We start from the raw sequence: 11,927 nt of genomic DNA, 5'->3' as shown, positions 1-11,927 counted from the left end.
TTTACATGATTCGAGCCAAGTCTCTAACTCGAGTCCCCATCTCTGGTCTGACACATTTTAGAACGCAACAACATGTAAAGTGGAGCTTATGTTGCAAGATGCGTCTGTGTTCTCGTACTTGCATAGATTATGTTTCGGCCCTAACTCCTCTGTTTGCGCGTCTGTGAGTGAGAGCACGTGCGGAAAACACGTTAGGAAGACCTGGTTATTTTTAATTGATTACAAAACCAGACCCGGCCCGAAACATGGCAGTTGCTCGTATTCCATCAGGCCCAGGTCTGGTTGCAGCTATGGACTTAAAATACCACTTTTACTCTTCCTTTCCTTAGCAAATGTTTAGAACTATAAGAAGGTGTACTGCAGAATAATTAGAATGAAATGGAGTGCAAGAACTTTATTATGCAACACAGATTAATCCAATTTCTATAGATATTTTCATGTCAACATGATTATTAATAATGGACAGTCTAACAATGGTCAAACTAAAAGCACATCCACATTAAACCGTTTTCTTGTTTGGAAACACCATTTTCAGTTTCCTAAAATCATCGTTTGTGGATGAGAAGATCAAACGTAGCGAAATCAATGCGTTTTTAAACGAAAACGTATTAGTGTGGATGTGGCCTAAAAAGTACCATTCATTTTATAATGTTTTGTGTTGTCTTCAAATCAGTTTTTCGATTATTTAGATCCTAAGAGGTGTTCAAGTATATAATTGACAGCATCTGGAAAGCTGTCACAGGTCAACAGAGGTGGAGGGTTAATTTTACCTTCATCACCAGGTCTGTATTTACCTGCAAATTAAAAGAGGATTACTAAATATTAGATTCGATTCAACTTGTCATTGTGCAGGGCTAATGAAAATACAGTTAGCATCTATTGCAAAGAATGCAAAAGAAGTGCTGCACAGGGTGTAAAATCTCGGTGCTCTTTGGTTGCTTGGGATAATTAAACTCAAAAACAAAAAATAAAAAAATATTCCAAGGCACTCGAATTGTGTAGAAAAGTTAAAAAGCCTTTATTAAATCATGGCTTTTAGAAGTAAAATTGGTGACAGATACACCAATTTTACATAGGTACAAGTGAATGATATACACAGATGAGCCAAAACATTATAATCACCTGCCTAATATGTAGTTGGTCCTCCGGGTGCCGCCAAAACAGTGCCGGCCCGCCGAGGCATGGACTCTACAAGACCCCTGAAGGTGTCCTGTGGTATCTAGCACTAAGACATTAGCAGCAGATCCTTCAAGTCCTGTAAGTTGTGAGGTGGGGCCTCCAAGGATTGGACTTGTTGGTCCAGCACATCCCACAGATGCTCAATCAAATTGAGATCTGGGGAATTTGGAGGCCAGGGCAACACCTTGAACTCTTCATCATGTTCCTCGAACCATTCCTGAACAATGTGCAGTGTGACAGGGCATATTATCCTCCTGAAAGATGCCACTGCCATCAGGTAATACCATTGCCATGAAGTGGTGTACCTGGTCTGCAATGATGTTTAGGTAGTTGACATGTGTTAAACTGATTTCCACATGAATGGCCGGACCCAGGGTTTCCTAGCAGAGCATTGCCCAGAGCATCACACTTCCCATCCACATGATGTAAAATAAAACAGGACTCATCAGACCAGGTGACCTTCCACTGCTCTAAGGTCCAGTTCCAATGCTCACGTGCCAAATGTAGGTGCTTTTGGCAGTGGACAGGGGTCATCATGGGCACCCTGACTAGTCTGAGGCACTTTTTTGGACAGGGGTCATCATGGGCACTCTGACCGGTCTGAGGCTACGCAGCCCCATACGCAGAACTGTGCGATGCACTGTGTGTTGTGACATGTTCCTCCCCTAAACATCATTAACATTTTCTATGACTTGTGCCATAGAAGACCTTCTGTCGGTTCGGACCAGACAGGATAGCTTTCGTTGCCCTAGCGCATTGATGTGTATTGGGCACCCAACACTTTGTCGCCGGTTTGTGGTTTGTCTCTCCTCTGACCACTGTTGGTAAGAACTCACCACTGCTGACCGGGAGCACCCTACAAGCCTTGCCATTTCAGAGATGCTCTAACCAGTAGTCAGGCCGTAACAATTTGGCCCTTGTCAAAGTCGCTCAGGTCTTTACTCCTGACCATTTCTCCTGCATTCAACACGTTGACTACGAGAACTGATTGTTTGCTTACCATCTAATCTACCCAGACCTTGACATGTGGCCTTGTTAGAGGATGATCAACGTTATTCGCTTCACATGTGGGTCATCATAAGGTTTTGGCTCATTGGTGTATAGTATAGATAAAGCACAAATAATATGGAAGTGTAGCATATAATAATAATATAACAAGCAAACAATAATCTAATCCTTACCAGTTTTTACTAATATTCCCAGCATTCCTGTAATCTGTGCACCACCAACATCATCTCTGGCATCCTGTGCAAAGACAGTTTGATTTGTGTTTGTTAGCCAAAGAAAATTATAGAGATAAACAAATCCAATTTGTTTTCCTTACTGAATGTGTAAAGGGGTGAATCTCACAAAGAACATGTTCAGGTCATATTTTGAATTATACTCACGTCTCCGATCATCACCGCCTCCTCCGGTGAGCAGTTCAGATCACGTAAAGCCTCCAAGAAGAAGGCTTTCTCTGGTTTACCCACCACTGTAGCCTGTGTATCAGTTGCATACTCAAGACCCGTCACAAACGGACCCGGACCCAAAGCCAACCCATCCTTCCTTTTGTAGTATCTGGCTTTATGGATCGCAATAAGAGGAGCACCATCTAAAATTAACCTGATGAAAAGAAGTTTAATCAGCCACTTCATTGGAGAATTGTGTGTTCAAGCTTTATGCTTCTTTTGGGCTGTTAAAACAAATTATTAATAATAACTGTTAAAGTTAGATTAGGTTATAATATCAATAATAATAAAGAACGAGTAGGTACGACCAAACTTTTGACAGCTAGTGTCTATCAAAGTAATGTATGTGCTATCTGCTATTTTTGTCCAAAGGTTACCGGAAAGCTTTGTTGAGCATCTGGTAGTTGAAGTGGTCTGGTGCTAAACCTATCACAACTGCATTAGGATCCGATGTCTCCAAACCTGTATGACCACAGACAATAATTAGATCTACAGCGATCTTAATATGACAAATAGAGAACTTGCATTTTAAAATAAAACAAGCCTGTGAAATCCTCCAGAGCACTATCTTCCACCAGCAGTAGGGGGCGCACTGCTCTCTGCTCAACTAGATTACGAGCTGCAGTGAGTGATGTGAAGATCTCCTGCTCTTGGAGGTCAAAGTTCAGCATGCGCAGACGCTCAAACAGGGTCTTCTTACACTCCTTTGTGGTGTTGGTCACAAATTTCACAGCGACCGGAGCGTGTCTTAACCTGAACTAATGAAATTGTAGAATTAGAACAAAAATGACTGTTTGAAATAACAATATACAACATAAATATAGCCTCAAACAACCCTTTTTAAATGTCTTAAATGTAGTATCCTGAAGTTTTCACATTCTAGAAGTTATTCATTTTGTAAATGGTGAAAGTTCAGAGATAAATGCAATGCATGAGGGTATTGGTGCGTTCAAGTCATATCGGAATAATCGTAGTTACGAGTTAAGGGCACACAAATGCCACCACAATGTTGTAATGACAAGTGGGAAAATCAGGATGTTTTTCAAGACCCAACTTTCCTAGATGGAGGTGTGTTCATTTAAGAATCAAGGCGGAAGCAAATTGTTATTGGTAATAATTAAGTTGTACTTGATTATTTTGACTGTGAAGTTTAGTTTGTATGCATTTGTTGTACTGTTAATGAATTTAAAAAAATGTATCAAAACTACATTTCCCATCATTACTTGCGTATGACAAGTATAATAAAATAGATAGATTAAGCATTAATTACACACCTAATGTTTTTTGCACTTAATTTTGTTGTATTGGTGCCAAAAAAGCCATTTGAAGAGGGATCAATAAATTACAAACAATGTATTGCCTTTGCTTAATATGTAACCATGTAATCCATAAAAAATAATCTGATAAGGAGTATTTTAAAATGTAATTTAATCTAATTGCAAATACTTTATTTTTGTAATTTGATTACATAATCCAAATTACATGTAATATGTTACTACACAGCACTGTGTATACTACAGTACATGCTATATTAAAACATCACATTTTTAATCTAAAAGACATTTTGTATTAAAATGACACTAGCCTAGCTAGTACATAATCTTATTCTGCATCCTGTGCAATAATTAGCCGCTGTCTCCTGTGTACTGAAAGCACACATATTCCTCGCAGTATACTACATAATGATGGACAGGGACAGAATGTGATACAATGTGATTCTCCTGTGATAGAATGATAGTTTGCTATTTTGAATACAGCAATATACATTCAATTAGCAACTGTAACCATATTGAGGGCAACCACTAATTTATATATATACACAACTTTTTGACAAACAGCAAAGAAAACTGACCTGGTCAGAGCCTCTTGTGCTCCTGGAACTGCTGCATCTTCAATATGAAGAGTTCCACTCAGGTCAATGAGCACTGCTTTCAGAGTGCGGCGAGAAGCCATCGCTTACACTTAATGACAGAAAAACACAAACTCTAAATTTAGCATGTTCAAGCTTTCTAATAGGGCACAACATTACAGATTGGGATGGATGTAGTCTTTATTCAGGTAATGCAGAATGCATGAGGGAACTTTATCGATTAGGGCATAATATTGATTACCCCAAAAATATTTTTCTTTAAGAAAACAAAACACAAATCTGGGTTCCAGTGAGACACTTACAGTGGAAGTGAATGGGGCAATCCGTAAACGTTAAAATACTCACTGTTTCAAAAATTTTGCCACAAGACGTAAACAATATGCATGTTATCATATATGCGTGTTAACATAAAATTACTTACTAACCTTTTCTGTGTAAATTTATAGCCAATTTTACAACTTTTTTCAATTACGATGTAATATCAGTAAACCCTAAAATGACTGTAAATATGACAATTTAAACAACTTTACAGATCAAATAATACTTGAATTTTAACAGAAGAATTAATGCAAGTGTTTTAAACTAAGCATTTCTGCTTTAAACCCCTCCCAAAAATTGGCCCCATTCACTTCCATTGTAAGTGTCTCACTGTAACCTCGATTTATATAAATATATATACAGTATATATATATATATATATATATATATATATATATATATATATATATATATATATATATTATTGTTTTTTTGTTGTATGTATGTTTGTATATATATATATATATATATATATATATATATATATATATATATATATATATATAATTCCCAAGAAAATGAGGAGCAGTCGAAATTATTTTGTGTGGTAATTAACATTATGCCACAAAAGCTGTTGACAGAACCCAGAATATTAATTTAATGGTAAAAAAATTATACAAGCAGATAAACATTATTGCCTTTAGACATTTGGGGGTTTGATGGATCATATCTCAGCATATGGATGTTCAATTAATGCTCTTATTCACCACGAACTGGATTATATATATATATATATATATATATATATATATATATATATATATATATAGCACTTTCATCTGTATTTGACATCATTTTAAGGATTTGGAAAACCCAAATTTATTTAAACAAGCTGCCAAACAACAAGCATTTTAGATAAGGTAAATCAGATTGGCTAATTCACTCAATAATAAAGCGATCATCTAAAACATGTAAATAAACGAGACCTGTGTTTATGTTTTAAACGCATCGATTATGACATGACAGCCTGCTATAAAAACAGAGCATGCTTTTAAGATTCGTTTTCAAACGATAAAGATATTTTATTTGCATTTTAATACCACTAAAATGAATTAAACGATGCCTATAAAAGTATTAAACATCAAAACAATGTTATTGTAAACATTTATGTGAACAACACTTACTTCCTGCTGGGGTCCTTCACTGGCTCTTACATTTTTATGTCCGAAGACATGCCTGACGATAAAACACTTATTTTCCACAGACTTTTCTTGTAACATTAGCTAAAATGAAAACATATTTATTTAGTTACTTAGTTTCGTTATTTTTTCCGTTATTATTTTTCATATTGTATAATTTATTTCTTCTAAAGAGGACACTGACTTTCCCAAACTCAGTTTATAATCATTTAAGAGGGTTGTGTATTGGACAGATTATTCACTCAACTGATTAGAACATATGCTGGATATTTTACTAGCAGATTAAACAGTATTTAACATTAAAAATGAATTCATATAACAGTTTTTAACAAAGATTAACTAATTTTCCTGCCTCACTATTAACATGTGTGCAATTAAGCACTAGGTTTGGTACTAGTGTTTCAATAAAAATAATATATTTATAATTAAATACCACGTGAATTCATGCCTTCAGTCTGTCCTGCACTGTTTCTACTGTCAGATCCCATTTATTTTGGGTAATGATGAACATAGCTTTGCTGAAAAAAAATCCAAACTCATAAATAATTCTTGTCTTCCAGGGGATAAATCCTTGGGATTGGGGAAATATAAAGTCACATCATCTACGGTAATAACCATTAAGCATAGATTATAAAAATGTTAGGCTTTGAACATATGGTGGTAATTCAACGTATTAACTGTGGTCTGCGCTACTGTTAATAAAAAAGGTACTTTAATCCTGATGGAGTAATCTAGTGTTACTAATGGACTCCATATGCTTGAAATCACTAAACCAAATGTATCATAACAAACAGCAAACTGACCTCATTTTATTCATTCAAACATTTAATTAAATAAATGTTGACTGACCTCAGATGGCAAAATAATTAAAAGGTGTAGTGTCCCTAGCACGTTCAATTAACACTTCTGTGTCCCATAATTGTATTATTATTTTAAGTATTAGGAGGCATTACAGAACCAATAAAATTCAGCCAAGGCAAAATACATGTAAAGTCACATTGAATTTATTAAAATGTGAAAAATTAACAATTCTTTTTTTTCTTTGCATTGACTGGCTCACAAGGGCAGAGGCTACTTTGTTCAAAATTCAAACCTCATCTCTTCAGATAGAAAAGGTTGCATTTCTTAAAGGGACAGTTCACCCAAAAATGAAAAATCTCTCATCATTTACTCCCCTTCATGCCATCTCAGATGTGTATGACTTTCTGTCTTCAGCTGATCACAAATTAAGATTTTTAGAAGAATATTTCAGCTTCTGTGACCAGAACATAGAAGGTCCAAAAAGCATATAGATCTTCCATAGACAAAGGTCCTCCCTGCCCAGTAGGTGGCGATATGCACATAGAATGCAAATGGCCAAAAACAAAAGAACGTGAAAATGAAAGTGGAGATTCATAGTAAAAAAAGTACTTATGTATCTGTTTCTCACCCACACCTATCATTCCACTTTTGAAGATGGAACGGAGTCAAATGGATTACTTTTATGCTGCCTTTATGGGCTTTTTGGACCTTGAAGACCTTTGTTCTTGCCACCATTCACTTGCATTGCATGGACCTACAGAGCTGAGATATTCTTGTAGCAAGCAAGTCAAACATCTGGGATGGCGTGAGGGTGAATAAACGATGAGAGAACCTGTTTGACTTGTTCTCATTGAATCTTGATAGTAGGACACCATATTGAAAATAGCACATAAACACAGGTGCTTTTGTAATATTAGTAATTGAAGTTACAAAACATACAAAAGGAAGAAATGCTTACTGATATTTTAATATAAAACTCCCAGAGGATTTACAGTAATTCAGAATACAATTTCGAGAGCAACATATATAGACACAGGTTAAAAAAAAAGTAAATTTTCCTTTGCCATATTCATTTCGTTCCACTGAGGTCCGTTCTTTCTTCATCCAAACAATAATAGTAAGACAATACATACTGAATTGACTGCTATCAGAGGCACTGTGGAAAGAGAAAACATGTTACTGTTTCACGTTTGTTTACTTGGATAAAGTTAGAACAATACATGATATTTCCAGACCCTGATTCAGATTATTGCATGGCTGAACATAATTAGTGTATCTCTAATCATGATTCTTGCTAGCAATAGAATAACCATGAGAATTTAGTCTTAGCCATGGAACCTTGGTCAAAGAAACTCGACAAATAAGCGTACCTCTCATGACAGTCCTGACAGATCGAATAAGATTGAGAAGTTGTGCTTTAATCCCTGGTTCATCTCCAAATCCGCCGATACCTTGTTCTGCTCCCCAGCCAACTGGAAAATTGAGATTTACCATTTAGTATGTGGGAGATTTTTTATTAGAGTCCTAAAAATAGTCACTAACAGATCAAATCTTAATACTTAATTTTATGGCCTAATATATATATATAATAATATATATATATACAGTGCCTTGCAAAAGTATTCAGACCCCTGACCAATTCTCTCATATTACCGAATTACAAATGGTACACAGAAATGTCATTCTGGTTGATGTTTTATTTTAAAACACTGAAACTCAAGATCAATTATTGTAAGGTGATAGTTTTTTTTGTTGGGATTTTTTTTTTTTTATGAAAAATAAAAAACTGAAAGATCGAGAAGCATCCCCACAGCATGATGCTGCCACTACCATACTTCACTGTAGGGCTGGTGTGTCTTGAGGCATAGGAAGTGTTAGGTTTGCGCCACATATAGCACTTTGAGTTTTGGTCAAAAAGCTCTACCTTGGTCTCATCTGATCACAAAACCTTCTCCCACACTGCAGCTGGGTCACTCACACGCTTTCAGGCTAACTCCAGACGTGCTTTCAGAAGGTACTTTTTGAGTAACGGCTTATTTCTCCTATACAGGCCAGTGTTATGCAGTGCTCTTGATATGGTTGACTGGTGCACCATTACTCCACTCCCAACCACTGAATTCTGTAGCTCCTTCAAAGTGATTGTTGGCCTCTTTGGCTTCTCTCACAAGTCTCCTTTTTGTTAGAATGCTGAGTTTTGAGGGATGGTCTTTTCTTGGCAGTGACTGGGTGATGTGGTGCAGCTTCCACTTCCCGATTATTGATCTAACTGTGCTCACTGGGATATCCAAACATGTGGATATTATTTTGTACCCTTTCGATTATCTATGCATTTTTATTACTTTATCTCTAATTTCTGTGGAATGATCTTTGGTCTTCTTCATTTTCCTTCAGATTCACAGTCTGATCAATGATCCTTCAACAATGGGTTTTTTATCAAGAAAATTTCATCGCAACTTTAATGATTCAAAGGTGGATGCCAATGGTAAAGTAATTATTACATCGTAAGGGCAATTTCTTTCATCAGTGTAATCTGGCAGCTTCCAAAGCACAGGGGTTGAATACTTATGCAAGCAAGATAATTCAGTTTTTTTTTCCCTGTATTTCCCAACATAAAACCAATGTAATGAAATTTCAATGCACCATTTGTAATTCAGTAATATGGGGTAATTGGTCAGGGGTCTAAATACTTTTGCAAGGCACAGTGTGTGTGTGTGTGTGTGTGTGTGTGTGTGTGTGTGTGTGTATGTAGTGTATATATATATATATATATATATATATATATATATATATATATATATATATATACTAAATATACTAAAACGTGGAACAATAAATTATTCAATTGCTGAATAATTATTGAACAACAAAATCAAATATAAACTTTTTATTTGGATTTTATAGTATATTTATGAAATAATATAGTATTTTATGACAATTATATTTCAATTTAAACGCATTTTTATTTATTTTTACTGTAATTTACTGGACATATACAAAAGTAAACCCAATACAAGAAATCCATCTAGTAATACACCCAAATAATTATACGACGAAACAAAACTGTCGTTAAATAAACTTGTAGAAACTTACTTTTACTAAGAAATCTCTCTTCATGGAGAACGGCGATGGCATTAGTGAATAAAATCGCTGTTTGAATTAGTGCATACAGAGTGAACGCCATGTTGGCACTAGTGTGCTGACGTAAAGGCGCTAGCGTCACGCAGTAGCGACGTCATATACACGGCAATGAACGAACGACTCTGACCAAAAGAGATCGTAGCGAATGACACAACCTTGTTTTTAAAAACCTCGAGTCAGATTAAACTCTAATCAGGCAATACAAACTATCCAATTATTTTCAAATGCTTCAGGTTTGTACCTTAATATTAAAAAAATTGAAATATAGCCTTAAAAAGCTCCTCCCTTTAATCGGTGGATGGTACTCCTTTTAAAGAAGCTGTTAATTATTTAGGCGATGTTGTGTCGAAAAGCGAACAAGATAGAGTTTCTTTGAATTTGAATCCTGCCATTGAAAAGATAAAAAACAAATGTAATCTTTGGTTATTAAGTGACCTGTCCCTTAGATCTTCTGTCAAAAGCATACGGAGTTTCTAGACCCACCTGTGTTGCTTCATCTGTACACTTAGACAATAAAACTGTTAAAGTTAATGATCAGATTTTACTTGTTTTTTTATGGGAAAACCGTGTGCACTATTCGTAAATTTGTGTAAATTTAAACCTTCCAAATTATTGGCTAACATTCTGTTTGAATAAACCTTCTTTGTGGAATTTTAGTCCAAATGTTATTTTTGACCATATTGGGGGCCTTTCTTTTTTATAAATGTGTTATTATTAGATGCCAGTGAAATGATCTGCCTTTCATGCACAAGCTTTATTGGCTTTTTATTGTATTTTATTTGGAATAGCCGTTGTATTATATAAGCACAAAAGTATTTTTTTAAAGCTGGTTTGATAGATGTATAGTTTTAGTCCATCAGCTGTTTAACTCAGGGATACCTTATGACCAAATTTCTTTTGCAATTTAATCTTCCTGTGAATCCCAGGGAATTCTCTCTTGTATTTTCTGCCATTCTGGGGTAATTTCTTTAAGTAGAAAAGTAATGAGGCCAGTTGATATGCCCATAATTAACCCATCTGACACAGTGGTAAAATTAGTTTTTTTACAATCCAAAACAACAACAAATCTATTTGTTCTTTGTTGGGGCACTACTGGGACACATTTTTTTAATGACCTTCATTGGGAAAGTGTTTGGTTATTGCCTCATAAGTTTTTTGTTAAAAATAAGATAACAAGCATTTATGTTATGATAATGCACAAATTCTACCCTTTTAAATATTTTCTTTGTTTAAGAAAGACATTGATGTAAACTTCTCTTTTTGCTCTTTGCACTTGAGAACAGTGCCCCACATTTTCTGGCAGTTATGTGAAAAAGTTATGGAAAGATATTCTTTAATTTTGTCCATGTCATTTGTGGTTATATAAAGTATGACAACAGTGTTAATAGTGAAGCTTATTTAATGAATCTGTTTATTTTTATTAGTCCAATTTCACATTCATATATGTAAGTTTTCTAACAAAAAGCCTCTTTTTCTGTAGTTTTAAAGAAATTGAGAATTATAATTCAAATTAGTACTAATAGAAAAGATTTAAAAAACTTTCACCTGTGCTCTGTCTTCAAAAATCTCTGTATAAATCAAAGGCCAAGTATGAATGTATGTATTTTTTATTTTCTTGGTCCCCTGACACAAAAATTAATGTTGTATTGCAATAGATTTTGTTGTTCAAAACATAATAAAAAATAAATAAATAAAAAACTCGGACCAAAAGAGTTGACAGCTGAACTAATAATTTCTGTAAAAAAAATAATATATAATTTATGTTTCCTGTACAGCGCCTATGTGTTTTTCACGTAACAAACGAACGGTGGTTGCACAATGCGCATGCGCGGCCAACACAAAATGAACGAATCACTCTCTGAGACTTGTCGTTCTTATGAGTCACATAAAAGATTCGAATCATTCATGAGAGAGCATCACTATAATACGCCAACAAGCCCCTTTTATCAAGAAAAGCATACAACATATATTATCTTAAACCTTGTGTGACCTTTGGGAAATTTATGTCTTTTTCATGTTTCTTTTTTTTTT

At 35.0% G+C, this 11,927-nt stretch overlaps 2 protein-coding genes across 3 annotated transcripts; both read right to left on the bottom strand.

Annotated features, from left to right (window-relative positions):
* Positions 1–247: 247 nt before the first annotated feature.
* Positions 248–5,985, bottom strand: hdhd2 (haloacid dehalogenase-like hydrolase domain containing 2). 2 transcript variants are annotated; one of them, XM_052117752.1, is made up of 7 exons: positions 5,943–5,972; positions 4,483–4,591; positions 3,175–3,388; positions 3,008–3,092; positions 2,568–2,784; positions 2,361–2,424; positions 248–794 (listed from the first exon to the last, which is right to left on the bottom strand). In XM_052117752.1, the coding sequence occupies exons 3-7, from the start codon at positions 3,299–3,301 to the stop codon at positions 682–684; spliced, it is 606 nt and encodes a 201-aa protein (XP_051973712.1). In that variant the 5' UTR covers positions 3,302–3,388; positions 4,483–4,591; positions 5,943–5,972; the 3' UTR covers positions 248–681. The 2 variants fall into 2 exon arrangements, with proteins under 2 accessions (XP_051973712.1, XP_051973711.1); XM_052117751.1 differs by having other exon boundaries at positions 251–794; positions 3,175–3,383; positions 5,943–5,985.
* Positions 5,986–6,920: 935 nt separating this feature from the next.
* ier3ip1 (immediate early response 3 interacting protein 1) lies at positions 6,921–9,954 on the bottom strand. The gene is made up of 3 exons (XM_052117784.1): positions 9,849–9,954; positions 8,129–8,230; positions 6,921–7,914 (listed from the first exon to the last, which is right to left on the bottom strand). The coding sequence occupies exons 1-3, from the start codon at positions 9,937–9,939 to the stop codon at positions 7,859–7,861; spliced, it is 249 nt and encodes an 82-aa protein (XP_051973744.1). The 5' UTR covers positions 9,940–9,954; the 3' UTR covers positions 6,921–7,858.
* Positions 9,955–11,927: the final 1,973 nt, after the last annotated feature.

The sequence above is a fragment of the Xyrauchen texanus genome, chromosome 44 (assembly GCF_025860055.1).
Source record: "Xyrauchen texanus isolate HMW12.3.18 chromosome 44, RBS_HiC_50CHRs, whole genome shotgun sequence".
Classification (NCBI taxonomy): Eukaryota; Metazoa; Chordata; class Actinopteri; order Cypriniformes; family Catostomidae; genus Xyrauchen; species Xyrauchen texanus.
The sequence above is the reverse complement of the archived record's forward strand: the minus strand, read 5'-3'. Positions and strand labels throughout refer to the sequence as shown.